General features: G+C 48.0%; 10 protein-coding genes across 10 annotated transcripts; 7 read left to right on the top strand and 3 right to left on the bottom strand.

The window, feature by feature from the left end:
* The first annotated feature begins 253 nt into the window (after positions 1 to 253).
* Positions 254 to 2,608, top strand: BDV38DRAFT_72516 (protein kinase domain-containing protein). The gene has a single exon (XM_032063834.1). It carries the CDS (start codon positions 350 to 352, stop codon positions 2,450 to 2,452), a length of 2,103 nt encoding a protein of 700 aa, XP_031914520.1. The 5' UTR covers positions 254 to 349; the 3' UTR covers positions 2,453 to 2,608.
* A 71-nt stretch (positions 2,609 to 2,679) lies between these two features.
* On the bottom strand, positions 2,680 to 3,059 carry BDV38DRAFT_244697 (uncharacterized protein). The gene has a single exon (XM_032054346.1). The coding sequence runs from the start codon at positions 3,032 to 3,034 to the stop codon at positions 2,765 to 2,767; it is 270 nt and encodes an 89-aa protein (XP_031914519.1). The 5' UTR covers positions 3,035 to 3,059; the 3' UTR covers positions 2,680 to 2,764.
* A 224-nt stretch (positions 3,060 to 3,283) lies between these two features.
* gel6 (putative 1,3-beta-glucanosyltransferase) lies at positions 3,284 to 5,388 on the bottom strand. Its single transcript, XM_032063833.1, has 3 exons — positions 4,988 to 5,388; positions 4,716 to 4,927; positions 3,284 to 4,659 (listed from the first exon to the last, which is right to left on the bottom strand). The coding sequence occupies exons 1-3, from the start codon at positions 5,121 to 5,123 to the stop codon at positions 3,634 to 3,636; spliced, it is 1,374 nt and encodes a 457-aa protein (XP_031914518.1). The 5' UTR covers positions 5,124 to 5,388; the 3' UTR covers positions 3,284 to 3,633.
* A 1,486-nt stretch (positions 5,389 to 6,874) lies between these two features.
* Positions 6,875 to 8,185, top strand: BDV38DRAFT_72487 (uncharacterized protein). Its single transcript, XM_032063832.1, has 2 exons — positions 6,875 to 7,114; positions 7,176 to 8,185. The coding sequence occupies exons 1-2, from the start codon at positions 6,984 to 6,986 to the stop codon at positions 7,951 to 7,953; spliced, it is 909 nt and encodes a 302-aa protein (XP_031914517.1). The 5' UTR covers positions 6,875 to 6,983; the 3' UTR covers positions 7,954 to 8,185.
* Positions 8,186 to 8,259: 74 nt separating this feature from the next.
* On the top strand, positions 8,260 to 8,730 carry BDV38DRAFT_282123 (YjgH family protein; the record flags this gene model as incomplete). Its single annotated transcript, XM_032059726.1, has 1 exon — positions 8,260 to 8,730. One exon carries the CDS (start codon positions 8,260 to 8,262, stop codon positions 8,728 to 8,730), a length of 471 nt encoding a protein of 156 aa, XP_031914516.1.
* A 1,881-nt stretch (positions 8,731 to 10,611) lies between these two features.
* On the top strand, positions 10,612 to 11,798 carry BDV38DRAFT_244688 (uncharacterized protein). Its single transcript, XM_032054345.1, has 2 exons — positions 10,612 to 11,661; positions 11,711 to 11,798. Exon 1 carries the CDS (start codon positions 11,306 to 11,308, stop codon positions 11,462 to 11,464), a length of 159 nt encoding a protein of 52 aa, XP_031914515.1. The 5' UTR covers positions 10,612 to 11,305; the 3' UTR covers positions 11,465 to 11,661; positions 11,711 to 11,798.
* A 734-nt stretch (positions 11,799 to 12,532) lies between these two features.
* On the top strand, positions 12,533 to 14,631 carry BDV38DRAFT_72439 (uncharacterized protein). Its single transcript, XM_032063830.1, has 2 exons — positions 12,533 to 13,435; positions 13,494 to 14,631. Exons 1-2 carry the CDS (start codon positions 12,628 to 12,630, stop codon positions 14,549 to 14,551), a joined length of 1,866 nt encoding a protein of 621 aa, XP_031914514.1. The 5' UTR covers positions 12,533 to 12,627; the 3' UTR covers positions 14,552 to 14,631.
* A 793-nt stretch (positions 14,632 to 15,424) lies between these two features.
* BDV38DRAFT_72427 (Sds3 domain-containing protein) lies at positions 15,425 to 17,281 on the top strand. Its single transcript, XM_032063829.1, has 2 exons — positions 15,425 to 15,991; positions 16,109 to 17,281. The coding sequence occupies exons 1-2, from the start codon at positions 15,554 to 15,556 to the stop codon at positions 17,195 to 17,197; spliced, it is 1,527 nt and encodes a 508-aa protein (XP_031914513.1). The 5' UTR covers positions 15,425 to 15,553; the 3' UTR covers positions 17,198 to 17,281.
* A 1,357-nt stretch (positions 17,282 to 18,638) lies between these two features.
* On the bottom strand, positions 18,639 to 21,742 carry BDV38DRAFT_244684 (extracellular serine-threonine rich protein). Its single transcript, XM_032054344.1, has 4 exons — positions 21,390 to 21,742; positions 21,151 to 21,336; positions 20,500 to 21,098; positions 18,639 to 20,457 (listed from the first exon to the last, which is right to left on the bottom strand). The coding sequence occupies exons 1-4, from the start codon at positions 21,456 to 21,458 to the stop codon at positions 18,978 to 18,980; spliced, it is 2,334 nt and encodes a 777-aa protein (XP_031914512.1). The 5' UTR covers positions 21,459 to 21,742; the 3' UTR covers positions 18,639 to 18,977.
* BDV38DRAFT_244679 (uncharacterized protein) lies at positions 21,743 to 22,602 on the top strand. Its single transcript, XM_032054343.1, has one exon. The coding sequence runs from the start codon at positions 22,161 to 22,163 to the stop codon at positions 22,458 to 22,460; it is 300 nt and encodes a 99-aa protein (XP_031914511.1). The 5' UTR covers positions 21,743 to 22,160; the 3' UTR covers positions 22,461 to 22,602.
* Positions 22,603 to 22,698: the final 96 nt, after the last annotated feature.

Genomic DNA, 22,698 nt, shown 5'->3' with positions numbered 1-22,698 from the left:
CCCCTCTTCTGTCATACTCTAATGCCCTAGTGACTACTATCGACCGGCTTTTTTCAATAATACAGCGGATACCCCTTGCGGTGCGCTTGATAAGCCTTGTGTCCACTACTGGTGGTGATCTCGTCCTTCTGACGAAGAACCAATATCTATGTCCCATTCTGTTCTTTTTTCCCTTTCGAATTTATTGCATAAACTCTTATATGACAGTCGCTTAGTGGCGTCTACAGAGAAAGCTATTTGCTTTACTAGACTTCGGCCGAAGAAAAAAGAAAAACTTACCTTGGAACTACTTATATTAGTGTCTATACCCAATCCCCGGTACTCGTTTGTCCCGGCCGATGCGCCATGAATGTACGCAATGTCGGTCACAACGTCTCTTTGGTGGCCCGAGGACAGAATCAAAGCTACACTATCCTCAGAATATGTCTTCAGTCATCTGCCGCCCAACATTCTGCACCGTCTCGTGGAGCCTTTGCCCTGGGGAGAGGGTCTGACAAGCGAGACGTACCTCGACTGGATTCTCTCTAAGGCGGGGAGACTTTTCCTCATTTTGGTCGATATCGGGATTCCAGATCGCATTTTTACCTTGGTAGATGAGTCATTTGATGACTCGGATCTGCCTATCGCGGCTCACAGCGTCGATCGCCTTCATCTTTCGCCAGAAAATGAGGATTCTTCCTTGGAATCAAGGTTCTTCCTTGCCCAATGGCGGTTCCTCGTTCGAGGTATTGATGAAGGCGAACACGTAAAATACACCGAGAATGAAGGCGTCCCTGTGGAGCTTCTTCGAACTGGAACAGCCCTTGTGAGGGAGGGTGTTGAAAAGGTTGTCTTAGCTGGTACTGTCTGTCGAGTTTACTTGCGGACGCAGGTTACAATTGGAGGGGCGCCGCATTTTTTCGAAGAAGATGAGGTACTTGAAGAAATTAAGTCATTAAGACGACTGGCCCATGACCATGTGTATTCGATATACGGGTCTTATTTTGTCGACAAAACCGTGTGTATCCTTTTCACAGGCATATACGAACGCACTTTGATGTCTTTCCTCACGGATATTCCCCAGTATTTCAAGCGTCTCCCCAAAGCCCAACGCCGAGAAAATTTGCTTAACTGGCCACATTGTCTTGCAAATGGACTTTCATGGCTCCATGCACATGGCCAGGTTCATGGCGCCATTCGCCCTTCAAACATATTCATTGACACAGATTATAGAGTCTTTCTGGGCCAATTTGAAGCTCTCGATACATTGTTACCTCCAGTCAAGGTAGATGATGTGGAGTCATATCAATACGGTGCTCCAGAACGCTGGGTACGCTCGGCTAGCGTCCAGCAGGCTGGTCCACAACGAACTGATCTCCCGTCGGGTGGGCGTACGGCTCGGAAGCAGTCAGCGCGTCCAATGAAGCTAAATCTATCATTACTGAAGGGACCCCATCGAGCAGAGCACGAGTCTGTTAGCCCAAGATCCGAATCCATGATGTCTCAAAGCACTGCGATTCGTGTTGGTTTTCCTGGATCTCGATTTTCCTTTGCTGCGTCGTCTTCCTCTTCGGGGTCCAGCAGTGGGAGTGCTCGCAAACGCGTCATATCCTCCGTCAAACGGCCTATATTATACACGCCCTCTATCACATCTTCTAGCTCATCAGGGTCTTCTTCGAATCGGGCCTCTATAATAACGAATCCGGTCGGTTTGCCAGGTACTAATTCCAGTGCGGCTGTAGTCCACACATGGGAATCACATCAAACTGATCCGGAAGCTTCAGATATTTTCTCTCTCGGGGCAGTAATCCTGGATATATTCACCCACCTGTGTAAGCGCAAGATCTCTGCATTTGTCCATCACCGCGGGGCGAAGAATCGAACCGCCGGTCGTGGAGGAGGCGTTGCCGATTGTTCCTTCCATCTGGATCGGAACCTTACCCAAGTCACCTCATGGATTACTCTTCTGGACCATGACTCGAAGAAGCAAAAAGACCCTGTGTTCCAGGCTGTTCGACCAATGCTCGCTGTCGTACGGGATATGTTGAATAAAGAGCCCGCCGATCGGCCCTCCGCATATCAAGTTGAACATCACTTTTCTGTGGCAATACACCAAGTGAGCGGGATAGCTAATATGCACTGCTCCTCACATCTGCAGCTTCATACTCGAAGGTCAAAGAATCGGCTGCATGAGGCGCCACATGCAACAACACCAAGACTTACTGTTCCCTCAATTTCTAGATCAGCATCACCACATTCACCTTTAACAGCAGCGACGAACTCTCCTATTTATGAAGAGGGGTCTATAGCATTTACTCCATCCTCATCACCATCCGTGGCTGGCTTTAACCTCTCTGGCTCTAGGGCAACATATGCTGAGAATAGTGATACAGACCAAGAGAGTAGCGGGTACGCTGGCTCGGATACTGCCCCCTGGTACGACCCATCTTGGAATTACAAAATGGCGGTTTGAGTGACAGCTATTTGATCCCGGTATCAGTCACTTTTAGCCATTCCAATTTGTACTTTTTCAGTACCTCCCTTAGTCTCTCCCTCCCTCTTTCTTTCTTATTTTATTTGGCCTTTTCACGCCCCCTTTCTCTTATGTACTTCACGACTCACCTTACCGAACTCTTTCCTTCTTTGTGCTAATTCCCTTTGTTCTCTATCTTCTTCATTCAGTGCGCCTTAATCCATACTTTTTTTTTTTTTCAAACAGGATTTCTTGATTGTATTTCTAGCTATATACGCAGTTCCGGGTGGTTTTAGTGATTTATTCCTTATCCTATCTTCTTTTATTACTTTTATTTCTACCTCTCCTGGTTTTATGTGTCATGCTCTCTTTGGCGGTATATGTTCTGTTCCGCGCAATGATGAATATGAATATGGGGTACACTCCGGCTCGATCTAATGGAAATATACATATAATAATTACCCAAAGAATATGTTTACAATAATAAAACTCTGTATGAACATTGTCTAGCTTCTCATTTGTATGTTTTTGTACATATTTGTACAGACAGTACAACCAGTTAGTAATCCCAAACAACAACATGTCTATTCCATCGCGAGCCAAGAATCAAAGCACGTGGGCTCAGTAAGACCGAGTATAGTTCGTATAATACATGTCTCGTTTTTCTTTCCTTTCTTTTCTTTCCGAGGAAGTGGAAGGTACGTAGAGAGAAAAGAAAAGGAGAGAAATGAGCCCGAATCGCGTCTGCCGAGAAAATCGATTGCCTGACCCCCTACACCGTATATTCTATCTTTCTTTTCTTTGCCCTATTGGGCAAAACTCAATGTAACAAGTAAATAGACCCAATTACTATTTGGATTTTGTACATTATGCATGCATATACATGCATTTGGACTAAAGGCAGTGTAGAGAGTATCACTAATGCTTTGAGCTATATGATTTATTGAGGCTTGGTACGCAACTTTCTAGAGCAGAGGCCATTGCAAATGATGAAAGGGGTAAATTCCAGTCTGTCAGGCGAGCCTGCACCTATGACGCTAATTTAAAAACCACAAAGTGTAAAGGTATTTTTGACAGCAGTGTCTCACGGAACAACTGGGCTGTATCTGGGCCAGGTAAAACAAGAAATCATAAAGAAAGGACAAAAAGGCAACGCTAGCGTTAGTCGTCCAACATGGTCATTAGAGCCACAGAGCCAAGGCACCGATCGACACGCAGAGGAAGAGGGATCCGCCTGCAAGGCGATCAACGCCCCTCATTCCCGAGGAGGCACTATTGACAGCACGATGGGAGTGATAATCGGAGGGCGCAGCTGAAGTCTCACGTGCTGAAAGGTGCTCTGGACGCGATCCCGAATCAGGCCCAGATTCGGAACCAGGATTTGGGCCGACATCTGCCACGTCCGAGGTAGCTCGTTGAAGAGTAGGAAGGGGTTGGTGAGAATCCACGGCCCATCCACCTGGTGTCGAAGTGGGGCAAGATGCAGGCCTGAGAGTGGAAGTGGATTTTATGTAGTCGGACAAGGCTACTCCGGTAGGCCTTAACCTAGCCCATTGCGCTTTCAGGTTGTGGAAGTCGGGGTCCACCGGAATAGGTTCTCCTTGGCGGGTAAAGCCATCCTGTACAAGCATTTTGGCGGGTGAGACGCCTGAGGGCGGACCATATTTGATCAGACCGTAGTCATTGGCCTCCTGAATCCATTCATAGATAATGGAGCCGGACCAAGTCCTTGACATCTCAGGGCCGAAAATGGCAGCCTGGTCTTCAAAGGTCCGTGGCCGTGCCACGTTGCAGCCTGTTTCTGAGAAGAAGATCGGGATCGGGTAGTCGCTTGCCTGGCTCTGAAGTCTCTGGTAGCCGGATGTCTCGTACGAAGAGGAACCACACCACTCATAGGCATTGAGTGAGAAGAAATCCAATCGGTCAGCAGAGTCGGGACGACAAGCTAGATAGTTTTGCAACATGGGACGCAGCTCTGCAATATCAGCTGCCGAGTAACCAACCGGGATGTTCCGATAGCCTTTTTCGTTGCGGTACGATTTGATATCATGCGCTGCGGCCAGGACATACGGAGCGGCGGCCGAGCCTTCCTTAGTGTTGATTACCTCGTTGCCGATAAATAAGCCGGCGGTGTTGTTATATTTTTGGAATTCGTCCAACACCGCCTTATATCGATCGAATTGGGAATGCGTCCACTGTGGTTTGTCCTAGAAGTAGAAGTCAGCATGGGCTCTACCTAGCTAAGGCCTACGCGAGTTCTGACCTGGCTGATAGACGTATCGAATGTGTCTAGATCCACGAAAAGGTAGATTCCTGCGGCCGCAAGCGCCTCCATGCAACCGTCATGATTAGCCTTGGGATCGACGTGGTAAACGCGAATTGCATTAGTGCCTAGCTCGGCCATGAGAGCAAAATCGCGCTTGCACTGTTCGGTATCAACCAAGGGATCCTCGGGGATGAGTTGATAAGCAATTCCTACGCAAATTGTACCAAATTAGCGGAAGATTGTGAATTCAATTCGCCAGGGAGGCTTACCCTTCAGAAAGTACTGGCTACCATCTTCGTAGAAGAACTTGGAGCCAACGGCGGAGATGGTCTGTATCGCATCGACCGGTAAGGCTTGGAAACCTCCGAGCCAAGCAAGTGCAGACAGAGTGGGCAATGACCGCATTGCTTATTGGATGTAAACGCTGTGAAGGTATTACAGGATGGTATTCTATGCAAGACACCTCTGAGATGTACAGATGTGTGCACGCGGGTTTCCAGTGTGCGGAGAGCCAAATGGCAAGTGTGATATGATATCTATGGATTGAAAAGGAAGGCACGACTGTGTCCAACAATAGATGGTATGAATGATATCGTCCAATGTCTGGCACGATTCAGGCCTTATTCTCCCAACCAGAGAAGAAAACATGTCTTTTTAAGAGTCGAAAGATTATATGGAGTACATCCATGCCATTCTTCATGATAGCATCTAGTATGCTTCCCCGACTCGTAGCCATACGGAGTGCCTGGCGCCTGCCCTGGAGACATACATGCATGCCGGGGTCCTTCGATGTAAAATGACGTCGATGGCATTGCTTAGCCTACTCCTTAAGGAAGCCGTTATGCTGAGAATGTCACAGTGTGACAGTGTGCGAGATCTCAGAGATTAAGATCTATCCCAACCCTGATCTGAGATGTTGCTGCGGGGGGTAAGGAATGTACAAATGTACATACGTAGAGGGGGAGGTGCTATGTGGCTATGTGGCGAGGGGACATTGTGAGGAGAAGAAGAATGTTGCAGCGCGTGGGGAATGTAGACTAATACTCGCACGACCCCGAGTAAATGGAGTGAAATTTAGCAGAGTACGTACGGACAGGATCGTCGGGTTGTATAGGCGATCCTCCCCAAATGAAGTTATAGTGTCCACGGGGAAGGTCTGACCATCACAGGGTTGTGTTGTATTCACTGCCGGAAAAAGTCCCTGATGGAGATAGCGAGCGAGTTTGATGCACCAATCAGAACCAGAAGATCTCAACCCCAATGTCCGTGTTAGCCCGATGCATTCCTGCCTAAGGCAACTGGCTCAACGATTGCTTCGACCGATGATATAATGGGCCATCTTGTTGCTGGTTTCACTATACTTAAGGAAGCAATTAGTGCTGTTATTACTACATTAGTGACTTGTCTCATGGAGAAGTGGATGTTGTTTCTCGTAAAAACTTGGAATATTGCCACTAATGCAATAATGGCCTGCACGAGGGGATTGACGAGGGGGGGTCGGAATTCGATCGAGACCCTTCAGGGCCCCACAAGGCAATTAAATTAGGATCAACTGTACCCAAATGGGCCATTTCAATTAAACAGAATCCGTTCGGGGGAAGTTTGACCGCCAGTGGAAGAGAGAAAAAAGGGGGTGAAGGAGAACAATAATGAAAGGAAAGGACCATGCTGTGTACTCTGTGCGAGACCTATCAAAAGAATCTCAAACAGTTGGGAGACCGTCGGAGATGAGCGACTCTGAACGAATTTAATGAAAAGGAGGAGTTTGAGAAGAGTTAACGGTGACACTAAAAATAAGATCGACGAGTGCTTGCGTGGATGACGGGTCTTCACCTGATTTGGAACCCCCTTCCCGCATGCGTGCGAATTTCCCTGTTCGTCCTAAAAAAGATCGCATAGAAACTATTAAGTATTTAGTACGACGTACTTTCCTCTCTAAATACCGTCAATTCTTCTCCTTTCCCCTTTTATTCCCCTTCCACCTACGTACCTTTCACCTCCCCCTCCTCGACCCCCTCCAGAGATAAAGCGATTGTGCTGGACCATGCGATCCGTGGTTCTACGACTCTCCACAGTTTCTATGTTTGTCCCGATCGGTCGCCTTCCGTAGTCGACGTCATCCAAAAACTTATTCCCTGTCCAATATTGAAATCGATTACGCGACCATTGTGCGTTTTCATCGTCTACGCCTTTGTCTTGAGTTTTGCTTTTTCCTCAACCGGTCTTCTCCCGGACGTATCCTAGCGATACATTCATTGTTTCAGAATGTCCACTAGCGGTGTTGTTTCACCATTTCGGATCTCCAGGAAGGATGGAGAGAAGCTTGATCGCAATGAGGCATTTATAGCCGTTCGAGAGCACCTGAAGCGCCAAGAGATGGGCATGGATGCCCCAAGGTATGTTTGGAATGATACCCAGCCGGTATGTACGATTGTCGCTGATCTTTCATGACCGCAGTTTCTGCTCTCACCACCGCCATTCTTGCTCCGATCAAGACAAGGAGTCCTTCCGCCTGCATCGCGATATAATCCATACTCTCTTACTTCCTTTGTTTCTGCTCCACCACCAAGCCTCGCGTGTCGCCGCTAGGGCGTTGCCCAGCCGCAAAGAAGCGGAATCGGAACGGGCATTTCGCGGGGAAGCACGCAGTGCTTATGCCTGGCTTCAATGCATCCTCACCGAGGAGCATGATTGGTACCTGACCGAACGATGCCCCGCTTGCATCGTCTTACACGTCTTGCACTCCGAGCCGACTATTCGTTTCGTAGCCGTGGCTTGCCTTCTGTCCGACCACCTACAAGGTCTGGACCTGCTCCACGGGAAAAGTCGGTTGCCCAGCTTCGACTTTTGGCTTGAGGCATTAGAAACAGCTGTGCGCGAGGATCCTTTCTGGGGTCATGATTTCTGGCCCGATATCGAGTACCGCGCCTGTGCGTTGACCGACGGTGTCAAGCAGCTGGTGCTGCAGTGCCTGGAACTCCGATCTGCGTTGGATCGGCAAAACCACCAATCTCAGACATACGACCCCAGTGCTCACTTCCGTCGTGAGTCGCTGCGGCAATCACACCACCCAATGAAGCCCTCGATTGCTATATCACGAATGACTGGAGAAGAGCAGAAGCTCTTGTCCAAGGTCGCGGGTAGCCGTTGCATGTCATCATATTGGCAAGATCGGCCGCAAAGATTTCATGCCCGCAGACACGGCGATCCCCGCAGAAGGTCGGTGACTTCTTGAGCTCATGTCGTTGCCGGTCTAGATTGTCTAGACCTCCAGACGAACAAAACAAGTGCCCCTGGCGATACGATAACGTCAGGAATGTTCTTAAGTCCTGCAGGTCGAACCAGTTCGGGTTAGTCCGATAGTATTGGAAACACGGATGAGTGCCGAAAGAAGGCGCTCGCCCGGATACTTGGCATGACTCACTCCCACGGTAGGCCTCGTATCCCATAAATAACAGTGGGAAGAAGGGAATTGGCGCATAATCGCGTCCCCTGGAAATATTCTGCATATCCGGCCTGTTTTCCAAACAACATTACAACCATGGCTTCACACGCTGATCTTGACCCTTACACCACCCCCGCGCCCGGCTCCCTCAAACAAGTCTACGCGACATCATCGCCGTTCGAGGAGAAGATTGGCTATTACCGAGCTGTCCGGCATGGACGACATATTTTCGTTTCTGGTACTACAGCCGTCGACCCCGCGTCGCCAAGTGATGCGCCCCAGATTCTCTTCCCTGGGGACGCCCGTCAGCAGACACGTGTGGCCCTACAAGAATGCATTCGGGCAGTTCAAGCCCTGGGCGGCAAAGGAGCGGAGAATGTGGTGCGTGTGAGGATGTTTGTCAGTCGACACAAAGACTGCGTAGCTGTTGGAGAAGGGTACACTGAGGTGCTGGGACGTGCTAGCCATCCAGGGGTGGGCGCGGCTGCAACGATGGTTGTAGTGAACGGATTTGTCGATGAGAGAATGTTAGTTGAAGTCGAAGTCGATGCGATCTTGGAGGATTGAATGAATTATGAGAGGAATCTTGTATACGGTTACAGCGAAACAATCCAATACTCTACCAATGTTGATTCGCAGTGTATTGATACGTCCAACCAAGAAATTAAACCCCATGCTAGTAGACAATAAACAAGCTGCTTATTACATCCAATTGGACAACCCCTCGCAGTGACGAAACACTAACTCCCCTCTAATCCCCAGAATCCCTCCACCAAGAGCATTTAACCTCTAGTCAAGAAACGCCATCAATCTCTTGTTCTAAGCAACCACCGCCGTTACCAGAAAACCAGAAAACCCTAATACAAAACGTCACCATCATCCTAGCCAAACAAGACCACCTCCACGCAACGCTCTCTCTACCTGAGACAAGTCATTGTGGAGACACGGGACATCCGAGAACAAGAAAATTGTGGGCAAAAAAAAAAAAAAAAAAAAGAAAAAAAATTTACCCCCATCATCTAAACCTATTCGGTTTTGGTTACGACCCGTTGAGAAAGAACGTATTTGTTTGTTTATGTCAATTTCCAGACCCAGTTCTTAAGTACCGAATCTCACCCCCAAATCCAATGGATAATGAATAACTAATCTATCGCTAATAATGAGTGGGGATGTGGACACCATTATTTGGGAAAATCCCAGCGACATGGATTCGACTCGTTGGTTAGCATTTGATACTTTTTTGTAAATTCAATCTGACACGCGAGGTTTCCTTGGTTAGGGTCTGTTTGAGGATAGAAGTCTTTCTTCGTTTGGAGGGTGTTGTTTGGATAGAGAGGGAAGGGCTTTTATTTGAGGTTCCATGGATGGGAAAGCATGGCATGGTTCATATTTTTTTTTTTTTGATAGGAGACGGGGGGCGAAGATTTGGATGGTATTGTGTTCTGTGTGAATGGTAGTCGTATTTCATGTTATTATTTCTTCCTTTTCTTTTTCTTTTTTGGGTCTGAATTTCCTGCGACTACAAAGTTCTTACTGCTACTTATGTTAATGGCGGGATTTTGTTTTTGTTTGTTTTTGTTTTGTTTTTCTTCTTCTTCTTCTACAAGGGATACTTCTTTTGTTTTCCGGGGCGTTTTGCTTTTCGTCTCTTTGTATTCGGTTGCGTGGTTTTGAATGTGCTTGGTTCATTAGGTACATATTCGGGTACTGATTCTATATACCTCCTCAATGAGAGAATTAGGAAAAAGGCCATTTGAAGGCAAGGAAATTTGTGATAATTATATCAGGTACTTCCCGGTATATTCCATAAGAAATACGGAGTATAACCGGGCTGGCAAGCCCCCAGAAGTTAAAACTGTATGCATGTTGCCCAAAGAAGCCAACGGTCAGGATATACAGAAACGACTACCTGTACGGAATACTTTACTTCCTTTTTCTTGACTGTAGGACAACAATCAACAAAGAACAGAGCACCCAACAGAGGACCGTAGTCTTGGGAAATCGAGGCTCATGAAGAAAAAAAAAAAAAAAGAAATGAACGAAGAGTGTGACCAACCACCGTCTTCTCACTTTCTTTCCTTAACAAGGAGGTACAAGATAGAAGGATTCATTTGCACATAACGTCCATGAATGAGCCTTGACTAGGGCTAAGACCACCATGAATATTGTGTACTGTACTGTACTTATGTCCTCTTGGCTCTCGCTTCTTCTGTGTGCATGTACTGTGTACTGTACGTATGTAAGCAGAGTAACCATGGTCGATGGCAAGGCAGCCCAATAACCATAGGCGGTCAACAACGGGGACAAGTGAGCAAAAAGGCCAGATCAAGGCGGATCTCTTCGGCAGCACGGAACATGAGTCTAGGCGTCAATCCACCTGCAAGCGGCAGTGGAGACTTGATCGGGCGATGCAAGCCATTGGAGGATGGGTCCAATCAGAGTCCGTGAGAGACAGGGCGGGGAAGAATGTCGACGTCAATAATTCTCAATTGTTCTGGGACGGACAGGACAGGAAAAAAGAAAAAAGAAAAGAAAAATAAAACTCAAAGACGATAAGTAGTTTAATTTTAATAATGACTAGTGTTGTTTTCCTGGGGTGTATCGGCCAGTTCGGTTTACAATCGTTCTTTTACCGATTTACTCTTTTCTATTTGCTGGATTTTATAAATGGGAGATTCTGGACTTGAGGTGGAAGGATGTTGGAAGTTTGATATTGACTTGAGCCAGCCAATGAGTGTTGTTAAGACGAGAATAAGACTGACCTGTTATAATCTGACTTAAGCCATTTGACTTCTAGGAATGCCTGGCATATTTATGCTTTTTTTTCTGCACAGGATGCTGATAGTCGGTTGTGCCGAAAGTCTAGTCAAACTGAACTATTCCATACACTATTGACTGAGTTTCTCCATTCCATCATACTGGGGGAAAGCGATTGGACCGGGGACTATTTTCCGCTTGGATTGATCAGATTGAACGAAGACCACTGGTACTCATGGTTTGGGTGGTACAATTGGCCTCCTACCGGACTCATGACTTGCTAAATAGTATGGTAGTTGGTAGGGAGTAGTAGTGATCGAGAACGAATCTAGAAATGTGAAGCTGGTCGGTATTACGGGAAGATCCAGAGCGGTGGGAAAAATAGATGTTACTCACTGTACTCTGGACCCGGAGTCACAGCGCCAAAAGGGTCCAGAAGTCCAGACAAAGAGAAGAGCACTCCAGATCCGGACGATCACCAAGTCATACTCCTTCTGCCACCAAACTCAGATCAGCAAGTTATCCATCAAGCAAGAGTCATTAATCCCAGACTCCATCCAATTTCCTGAACCACCACTTGACCACCACTTGACCAATACTCGAACATTCTCCATTCCCAAGGGTCCATCCCCAATATGAGGCCAGAAAGTGGGTCTCAGGCTTTGGGAGGCAAAAAATCTGATGGAATTTTTGAAAGGTCCGTGTATCTCCCGTTACGGTATCGTCAGCTTTTTGTGGACACTAAGCCCCGATCAGCCACTATGAGGGTCTAGACAGGTCGGCGGCCTACTAGGGGTTAGGCGACTTGCAGTGGTGGTGCTCCATAATTAACACCGTTCTACAATAGGTTAGGAAGAGTAAGCATGGTCAATATCAGAAATAGGCAATCAGAAACAAAACCATGAACAATTTATGGCCAACAGAACGAGCAGGAACGTTATGCTTAAATAAATTCGATAGGGGAATTCAAAATTACTGGTAAACATAATTACACGTTAATGCATCTTCTGCACAAGCATTCGATGCCTCCGACCGGACCTCGTGTCATGGATTCCCCAATCAGGCCAAGCCCGCCCGGTCTAGAACGCCGGTGGAAAGTCGCAGCCCGAGGGACACAGTCTTCTTGTTCTTGTTCGGGCTGTCAGTCTCTTGTGTCTGGGCCTCTGCTGGGTCATTTCCCAAGCGTCATTATTCTCCTTGCGAGCCGCTGGCCTGACGACTCTTCTTCTCTTTCTCTCCTCTTTCTTTCCTTTCTCTTCCTCCTTTCTCTACTGGTTCTCTTTACTTCCTTGTCCTCATTTTCTAACCTTTTCCGGTTTCTCTCTCTCTCTCTCTCTGTCTCTCTCCTCCTGCAATCTCTCTCCTTTCCCCACCGTGTCATCACGATTCATCTCCTCCCACATCCTCGCTTCCTTCTTTTTTACCTGGGCCTCATCCGCCTTTCTTCTTTCTCCCGCCCCGTCTTCCTTTCAACCCATTATCCCCCTCTCCACCAATCTCACGCTCAACCCTTTTAAGGAGTCACCCTGCGCGAGACTTACACTCTTTACGGAATACATCACCGACCAAACGGCTTTTGATTGTATTCCACCAATCCCGGAAGGCCATCCATGCTAGCGTAGCCGTCTTCGTTGTCGGGGAATCCGTCCACAGACCAATTCTTCGATCATCTCTGCTCGGCCTCGCCAACGACCCAACGCGGACTGGATGTATCAGCCACAGTGCCATGGACCGTGTCGGCCTGCATCTGTGGTGCGAGATAACTTTGTCATGCGTTCGCCATACTCAGACACCAGCGTTTCTACCAATTCCTCATATATGCCTGGGGGACCCGGCTCACCGCAACAGGGAGCCGTGACCTCTCCAGAGAGACAGAATTCATCTCAACTAAGCCCAGTGTCTCCTCAACAACAGCAAGCTCCATTTTCCTCGGATACAGGCTCCAGCCGGCTTAAGCGGCGAGCGTCTCAAGGATCACTTCTAACGAAACCATCACCTGTGTCTCGCTTTCTATCGAGAAGCAACGCATCTTTACATCTCCCGTCCTTTGAGCATCTCGGCCTTTCTTCTTCGAAAACGAAGTCATCTAGTCGAATCGAATCGCGCACCCATTCAGCTGATTCTCGTCTCCGTCTTCATACCACTTCTGCGGCGTCGAGCTCGCTGGCGACTCGCGCATCCCAGTCCACTTCTACGGTGTGGGACTTCGAGACCAAAGGCGACTACCCCACTGCTCTCCCCCCAACACCTCCGGAAGACGACGAGTACGTTGCGTGGAATCCTCGGTCCGGAATGCTGCTTTTCGAATCGCCTTTGAGCAGGGAACCTGGGCCAATGCCCATGGACGAAGGTCCGAATGTGGACAGCACTGCCAGAGGCGCTACTACAGACGGTCTGAGTAGCCCGTCCGATCAACTCTCGAACATTTCTCCTTCGAGCTCCGGAAGTCCAGGCTCATCTGGTGAGATGGATTGTGATCTTAATTCTTGGCTTGAGAGTGGTATTGAATCGACTGGTAGGTCATGACCCTAGAACCATGGGTGATCGATAGACTCACATAGCTTCTCCGGCAGTATCTTCCCTACCGTTCCCAAGTAATACCGGAGAAGCCGTCAAAATTGTTTCTCAAATGCTTCCTTACCCATGTACAGCAGATAAGAACGCAGCCGTTCACACGAACGATGAGGTGTTCTGCTCCCTCATTCAGGCCGTACAACGTCGCATCCAATCGGGACGATCGCCATCATATATCAACATCACACATGCAGTTCCCGAACAATTCAGTCTCTCAAACCTTCCGTACTCTCCACCGAACACCCCGCAGTCCTTATTTTCTGCGGATGATTATTTCAACTCTAGTGTGTTTTCCAGTGCGGCCGTGGTGTCCGCATACCATGATTTTCGGGGTGTAATCCAGGGGAAAGCATTACGCTTCCCTATGCCGGTTGTTCCTCCGTTTAGTGTACACCTATCGGTCCTAGAACGGTACCTTCCACCGTCATCGCCTCAAGAATACAAGGACCTTTTCAATCCCGGCCGCCCCTCGTTTTTGGTCGATCGGATGTCCGAGCTCTCGCGTGACGGAGGGTCTTTGCTGTTTATATACCCGACAAAACGAGGTGGTTCGACCTTCAAATCGCAATATCTGGGGCCTATCCTTGATCCCTTGCTTCGGCAGCTGGTGGTAGTGAACGAACTATCCGCCGACGTAGGCCGCTATTTGGGTAAACTCTCCACTGTCAGCCACATGGAAGACTTTGACACAATGCGCAACAAACTGGAGCAGCTCTGCTCTGATCTAAGTTCGTCGTCATCGCAATTTACCATTGCCGATGCACGGAAGGGCAGTGCCCACCTTGATCGCCATGTATGGACTGAGTGGTTCATCCACCAAGAAAGGACTCGGATGAAAGATGTACTCAGTCTCTACTGGCAAAATGGCCGTCGCTTACCCGCAGCAAAAGCCGCTTCAAATTTGTCTACAAACTATCTTCTGGAGGACAAAGAGGTGACGTCCGCTATGCTCCTGGGTGAGATACTCGATGGTATTAGAAAGCGACCCTATGGCGAGGAAACTGAGCCTCGCGATGGGATCGAACTTGGAGTTTTCGTGATTCGTCGGTCCCACTAAGGTCCGTGACTATTGTTGGTCCTACTGCAGGAGCCTACTTTAGGGAACCATTTTTCTTGCTCTTTTCAACCTCCTGCTCGTCAAACTTCTTAACCTATTGCTTTATTATTTTTCTTTGGATACATCAGGGCGAATAAAACGGGGGGAACTTGTGAACATCATGGCGTCTATGGTGTCGGTTCTGGACATGACTTTCTTCGTGGGAAGTCCAGGGACGTTAAACTGCATTTTCATATGGGATACGGAGTACAAATACCCAGCATGTTTGTTTTACGGTGTTTGTTTTATGCTTTGTGAAGCGAGACGACCAACATGTTTTAGATTATGGATATAAATGATCAAGCCCAAACGAATACATACTATATGGACTTTATGATATGCGAAGCCTCTTTCCCTCAAATAATATGTATTTCTTAGTTACCACTCTTGACTTGATTGCTTATCACCAGTGGTATTCCACGACATCTGATTCGCCTTGAGCGTGTGAGAGATACAACGTCATACACCTCGTGATCATTAACAGGTAGTTCTAGGCGTCTAGGACCATTTTGTACATTTCATTTCGGTGTACCGTGCTTCACCCACACAATGTCAAAGATGATGCCTCGGCAGCGTATAACCACGTACTCGAACTTTTTAGACATAGAATGGAACCTGTTTGTATTGTCTAAATAAGTATGTAACTTACAGAATCTTACTATCATCTCCGAGCGGTGTAAAATGTTGCCGGCACTATACTGCATCGGGCCAGCGGCTGGATTCCCGCTTTCTGCTCAGCACCGGTTTGTTCGTCTCCTCACCACAGTCTCTTTTCTTTTTTCGTCATCTAATTTACTTATGCGTGCTCTTCCTCAAGGTCTCTTGACAGTTTTGTTTCTGTTTCAGTGATTTTCTTGCCAAGTTGCAACTGATTGCAACACTGAATAATCATTTCGCATACCTTTCTACTTCCCTCCCACGACCTCCTCACCTGCGGCCAGCTAGTATAGGCCTGAACTAGCCATGGCTTACTCTCCTGCACCGGCATCGCCTGTGCATGGTGGCCCTGGTCCAAGTTTGGTAAATAGCTTACACTCCAGGGGCCGATCGGCAAGCCCGCCGACCAGCGTACCTCTTTCTAAGCGAGACAAGCGGCGCAGTGCGCTGCAGGAGCGCTTACAAGACCTCACGTCCTCCTTCAGCCAAAACCGAGATACCCAGTTTCGTCAGCAGCTCCATGCCTTGCAATGTGATATGACCCTCATCAACAATGCCGATCCATACTCGCCTGGTCCTCTGCCGGACTCGTCGGAAGAGATCGCGCATTTAATAGAGACTACAGTCGGCGGGGGGAAATTCGCAAAGGAGATGTCGAGTCTAGCTGGCATGTGGTATTCACGGTTTGTGCAGGAGGTAAATCAGGTTAAAACTGAAAAGGATGCAGATTTGGCTATGCTGGTGGTAAGTGTTTCCTGGTTTTAGGCCATTTTCGCTGTTTTTGCACGGTCGTGTCATTAGGCATTGGGGACCTCTCCATTATTTCTAAAGGTTTGCTTGTGCTAATAGATTCTATATCAGCACCGTCATAATAGTAACCTAGAACGGTTTCAAAAGGAATACGCTTTTCGTGTTCATTTTGCCGAAGAAGAATACAAGCATCTGTCCGCTACCCTTCGAGAGCGCCTCGTGCAGACAATAGCGGGCAAGAGGACTCGCCTGATGCGCGAGAAGGAGCAGCTGGATATCGCAGATACTAACGCTCTGCTTCTGCATCCCAACCAGTTCAGCATCACCAATCCCTCTAGTCCTGGCGGAATCCACGGGAACCGCAAAACCCGACACACCCGCCACCGTGTCGATCTGGTGGACGAGCTGGGCAATGGTATTCTGGCGGACTTCAATAAGAGAAAGCGGAAGGCTCCTGAGGAGGACGTTGGATCTCCGGTACGGGAGGGTGGCTACACTAACCCAGCCGAGCGTGCGAAGGCCCAGGTAGTGCAGCAGCAGCATGCCCCGTCCTATTCGATGCAGTCACTATTCACGGAGAAGGAGCTGAGTGCCCATGCTAATCAAGCGCACGTTGCCACGGTCCACTTCTTTTCAACCTCTAAGCGTGCCGACCAGCCCTCTGGTGCAGCGACGAATGGTAACAACACCGATGCTGAAGACGCATCTGGGGCGGATGGCACGGAAGACAATGGCACTCCTGCTACCGACATGGCGCGGACCGCTAGCCAGAACTTCCACGCTACCCGCTCTACCCGTGGACATGGTAACCATGCCCTTAATGCCCTTGCCGAGCTGTCGGATAAACCGGCTGTCCGTCCCAATCTGCCTTACAACATCCTCGCCAATTACCATGCGCGACCCAGCAATAACGGCGCACCTCCGCTACCCCCCTTGATGAACGAAGAAGTGGATGACGACTGGGCCAGAATGGACCGTCTCCACGCAAAGCCAGCAAGCTATGTGGATAAGGGCTTGATCCAGCTACTCGTAGAACCGGTCCCGGCCGAGATAGACGGGATCCCGCAGAACCCACACCGATTCAGCATGTTGCATCCCGACTTCCCGCCCGACATGGGCATACATCTGCACCCGATCGAAAGTGGGAAGACAAGGCCAGAATACAGCAGCGACCGCGCAAAGAAGTCCAGAACCGGATAGATGCCCCGCGTTTGCGACTCTTCCCTTATTGGCGTTTATATGATCATGACTTAGAATTCACGGGCAGCGGGAGAAGCTATAATACCATGATGGCGTTTGGAAAGGTCATTGGATGGCTGGAACGGGACGGAATAGTGTCCCACTTTTCATTTCTCAATTGTGAATTGTTTATCTTCTCTTCCTTATCTTTCCTTCTATTGCTTTAATGCTGGAGTCGAGTGTTTTCTGTTTGGAACCAGTTTGTTTGACAAGGCATTCTGAAGATAGATTCGACTTGTATCCGGGGTTTACCAGTTGAATGTTGGAAATAAATGTATGAGATTTGTACAGCGTAGGCCAGTGCAGTGTAAAAAATGCGGTTTTTAATACCATTGAATATGGATACTTCAGCTAGTTACTAGGTTCTATCATATCTAACAATACTGAGAGTTCTGTTAAAGCTGATGGCATTAATGTTATTACCATTGAGTTTCCAGAATCTATACAAAATATATGCCAATATAATAACCCTGACATACACTAAGGAAAAAAATTCCTTAGAATTCCTGTCCTAACACGCACCTAAATCCCCATCCCAATATCACCTAGACAAACAACATGCAACAAATCATTAGTACTACTTAATAATCTCTGTGCTTTGAAAAAAATATAAAAGAGATATAAATAATCCCGAAGAAAGAGAAGAAAAAAAAGACAAAAAATCTAATTCACCTATCAACATCATCCTGCCCCCAAAGCTAGGCTATAATCCGACACCAGTCAGTCATACACATACTCACACCTCTCAACTAAGATTTAAACAGAGATATCATCAGACCATGTATACCGACAATACCTATAGTCATACCCGAAAGAGTACGGAGTATAAGTATTATGTATTTATAATATTCCTCAGTCTATATTCTATATTTTCTATTTCTTCCTCTTTCTTTTTTTTTTTTTTTTTTTTTTTTTTTTTTTTTTTTTTTTTTTTTTTTTTTTTTTTTTTTTTTTTTTTTTTTTTTTTTGTTCATCCGTATATAGTTAAATTTTAATCCTTATTTCGTGTAATAAACCCCTTACTTCTATTGATTTGTAGTACCACTACGTCATTCACATATAATACAATCTGCTGCTAGTAGTAGTAGAGGTAGTCTACCTGCCTAACGATGGAGTAGAGTGAGTGGAGTATCCCTGTTCAACGTACGACCCATGCATGTTTATCCTAGCTAGTAGCCGTTAGTTTCGTCTAAGACTAAGTTATAAGGGGTGGTTATATTATATTATATATTACTTGTTACAGTAATATATTTTATACATTGTGTATACTATGATAATAAACTAAAGCAAATAAACCAAGTAAATGTTGGATTTTAGAGTACGTAGTTAATAGTATTTATGTATCTATGCATGTGTGTAGTTGATGGGTTTGAACTTGATGAGATTCTGAGATTGTATATTTGTTTATTGTATGTAGCTAGGGTTGTAGGTGACTTGTATTGTATTGTTGGATTACTACTGACTGGTTATGTTTATTTGGTTTTTATAAGCTAACACGTTTCTATGTTGTCTGTCGCGAGAATGGTATTATTGCAGGGCTTATTTTGAAAACGAGACTTGAAAGCAGAAAGCAGAAAGCACAGTAGGCATTATAAATTTGAAGGAAAGAGACTTGCTACATTTACTCTCCAGATTCATCTCAGTGACCTACATGTCACGACCTATTAACAATCTGAGAAGCAGGGATGAGGAACATGGTCTTTGAAATCAAAATCAAATATGAAAAAGGAGAGTGTTATAATCAGAAGATGATGCTGAAGAGCGTGGCAACTCCCATGGCCAGCCAGAAGCTGGTGGACACAGAGGAGGCACTGTTAGCGAGGGGAGGAGGGGTATAGGTAGATGATGGCTTGGCTGTCGAGCTAGGATGATGGCGGGATACCCACGTAGACGAGGCGGAGACCCATGGGTTCGGGATGCCCGAGGAGTGACCTGGGGATACACCGGTTGGGGCAGGGCCCGGAATCAAGCCGACGGTAGTCGAGTGGCCGGAGGTGCCGGTGGTGAAGGTAACCTGCGGAACGGCCACCGTGTAGGTGGAGTAGATGATGGTGGTGAGAGGAACCTCTGGAGCGGCAGTTGGCTGTGGTGCGGCACTGGTGCCGGTCACAGGGGCGACACCTGTTGGGGCAGGAGTGGGGATCAGAGTAATGGTGCTCGGAATACCAGTGACAATGCCTGGGTTTCCAGGGACATAGGCAGCACAGATACCGGTGAAGTAGGAGAGCGCGGCCTGGACCTCTTCTTTGGATGCACCCCAAGCCTGAATACAGCTGATGACTTTGTCCGTGAACTCATGGTTTGGGCAGAAACAACCAGGCTCCGCGTTGGAAGTACACTTGGGCAGGAGAGGGAGCCAGGTGTTGATGCACTTGGGCACCGAGTTAGGGCATGGCGCTGATGGAGGGGGTGAAGAGGGAGCAGGAGAAGAGGGAATTCCAGTTGGCTTCACGGCAGAGCTGAAGGTCTTGGTCACCGTCGAGATAGTGGTGAAGACAGACGTGGTTGTGGATCCACCGGAGGTGATAGTAGTAGTGACAGGGCAAGTGGTCACGGTTTCGTAGGTGACGACTGTCGTTGCACCCTCAGCAGGAGTACTGATAGGCGCGACTCCGGTAGGGGGCGGGCTGGAGGAGCACTTGGTGCACACCGTGGAGGTCGAGGTCAAGGTAACGGTTGACTGGGTTGTGTAGACGGAAGTGGTGGTGGTGCCACCGGTAGTAGCAGTCGTGGTTACTGGACAGTCGGTCACGGTGGTATAAGTAACGACGGTCGTGGTAGAATCCTCAGAAGGCTCCTCGGGGGAAACGCCTGTCGGGGTAGGAGAGGTTCCGCTCGGGGTGCCAGTGGGCTTGCTAGTGGGAGGAGTAGCAGTGCACTTGTTGCAAATGGTAGATGTCGATGTAAGGGTAACCGTGGACACAGTGCTGTAGACGGAAGTGGTGGTGACGCCGTCAGAAGTAGCGGTAGTGGTCACTGGACAGGTAGTCAGGGTTTCCCATGTCACCACAGTGGTGGTTGACTCTGGAGGGATGGAAGAAGATCCACCATGGCTAGTTGGATGAACTCCCGACGAAGTACCAGCAGTACCTGTGGGAGCGGGGCTGCTTGGAGAGGGAACCTCGGAGGAACCGCCAACAGGGGAACTTCCAGTAGGCTTGCCAGGGGTTTCAGTAGGCTTGCCGGGGGTTTCAGTAGGCTTTGCGGGGGTTTCGGTAGGCTTGCCGGGGGTTTCAGTAGGCTTCGCGGGGGTTTCGGTAGGCTTCGCGGGAGTTTCAGTCGAGGTGACCGGGCAGACTGTGGTCGAGACAGCAATGGTGGAAGTAACAACCGTGGTCGAATCACCAGGGCAGTTGGTAACGGTCGGAGCACAGCTCGTGATGGTGATCAAACTTGTAGTATACACGGTCGAGGTGGTCATCCTGACGGGAGTGCTAGGAGCAGGAGGCGTGACTGCATTGGACGACGACGGGACTGGAATCACTGGGGTAGACGAGTGTCCAGTCGCAGTCGGACTCGTATGGTGATGAGAGGGAGTCGGAGTCTTCTGGCCAGCGGAGCATTCGAACTCGATATTCTGGATACCGAAGACTACATCATCCACGGTGGCCTCCTCTGCAAGTTCAAATCGGACAGAGCTGGCACCACCGCACTGGTCGTTGGTGACAACAGTTCCCTTCGGAGAGATTGGTGCAACATGCTTGCAGGAAGAACCATCAGGCATGTCATAGATGATCTTGATGTCAGCCTCTTCGGCGGTCACCAGGTGAAGTTTGCTGATGGAGAAGGTCTTATCGCTGCCGGACGAGATCTCCGGTGACGTCTCGTCGTCCTTAGAGAGATTCGACTCAATGCATTGGCCCTGTAGACGTTAATATGGACATCGTTGTATCCACCGATGCGTGCCTACTTACGGCAAAGCCGCCACCAACAGCACCACTGAAGCTACTGCTGAAAGAGAACCCAGAAAACGCAAAGCCAGCGAAGAAGTCGAAAGGACCGACGGCGAGGCCAGCCCAGTTGAATCCACCGCGCATCTCGTCAGAGCATTCATTATTGGTATTATCCGGGCTAGTATAGCAATCGTCCGTGCCCCACCACTGGAGAATTATCAGCCTAGAATCACCGGGTCTCTCTATACATTAACACTTACGGCGCCCGAAGGATGAGCCTGGGCCATGGCCAGGAGAGAGGCGAGTGCAACCGAGGTAGAGACCCTCATGGTTACTGAGGTCAGCGACTAATAGTGGAACGAATGGAGGTAGAATCAAGACGAAAGTAGTGAGAATAGTAGTAGTAGTCGTCGAAGAGAAAGAAAAAGATATAGTTCAGTATTATTATTCTCGACCAGCAATAACAACAACACCGTAACAACCAGATAACGAAAGACGGGCCACCAAGTGAACCCGAGATGAACGAGTGTATTGAATCAAAGAGATGTAAAATAGTACAACAACTTCAAAACGACAGAGAGAGAGAGAGTAAAAAAAAAAGGAAAAGGAAAAGATGAACAGATAGAAACAGAAGCGTCCAAGGTCTCCGGGGGGAGGGACTTCGACTACTTATTATAAACCGGCCCGGGTTTCATTTGTCTTGTCTTGTGTTTTTTCTTTTCTCTTTCATTTTTGATGGACCCTGTTTTTATTCGGTAATGCATGGATAATTCATTTTACCTGAGTCGTACCAAGTAATAATACTACTGGCTCTCCATTATTCCTGAGTATTATTTTTATTTTATTTCTTGTCCAACAACAATGACCCAAAAGTATAACTAACCGACCAATCAGCGATTGTCGCACTGTGCCGCTAGTGCAGGTACCTCAATCCAGTTCACCAATCACGGCGCCCCCACCCAGTGCATTATTTCCACATAACCTGCGAATTGAGAGAGAGAGAGAGGAGACAGAGAGACAGAGAGCAAAATATGCGCCCTGGATCGCCAACTAAATGCCTCCTCTCTGAAGAACGGAGAACAGGTACCGATGTGCGAACCGGTAGTGAAGTCTTCAGACGAACAGGTGTGAGGATAAGATCTAGTCTAGCCTATGGGGAAAGGAAACCGGTGATGATCGCTCGAACAGCCGCCGGATCGACAGAGGGTCCTTCCTCTCAGGGCAGACTAAATAGAAGAATAAGAATTAGACAATACAACGACAACATAAAAAGGAAACGGTGGTGGCGAAGCGCTGTGTCCAGTCCAGAATCAAATCGAAATTACGATTAATCATAGGAGGCAATAATGTAAAATATGCAATTGATAGATCGAAGGTTTAGTGGAGAGACACAAAGCAGCCCCCTGGAAGGGTTACAATCCAGACCCTAAGCAGTGTATAAATCACCCCGCACCCATTATCAGAGAATAGTCGCATAGTATCAAGGCTATCTTGTCAAGTTATGAATGAAGGTCCACGGCAGGGTCAGAATGTGCCACCATCACTCCACAGGGCGTCTCGCTTGAAACT

Source organism: Aspergillus pseudotamarii (genome assembly GCF_009193445.1).
Source record: "Aspergillus pseudotamarii strain CBS 117625 unplaced genomic scaffold BDV38scaffold_21, whole genome shotgun sequence".
NCBI classification, from domain to species: Eukaryota; Fungi; Ascomycota; class Eurotiomycetes; order Eurotiales; family Aspergillaceae; genus Aspergillus; species Aspergillus pseudotamarii.
This window is presented reverse-complemented; position numbering and strand designations above follow the sequence as displayed.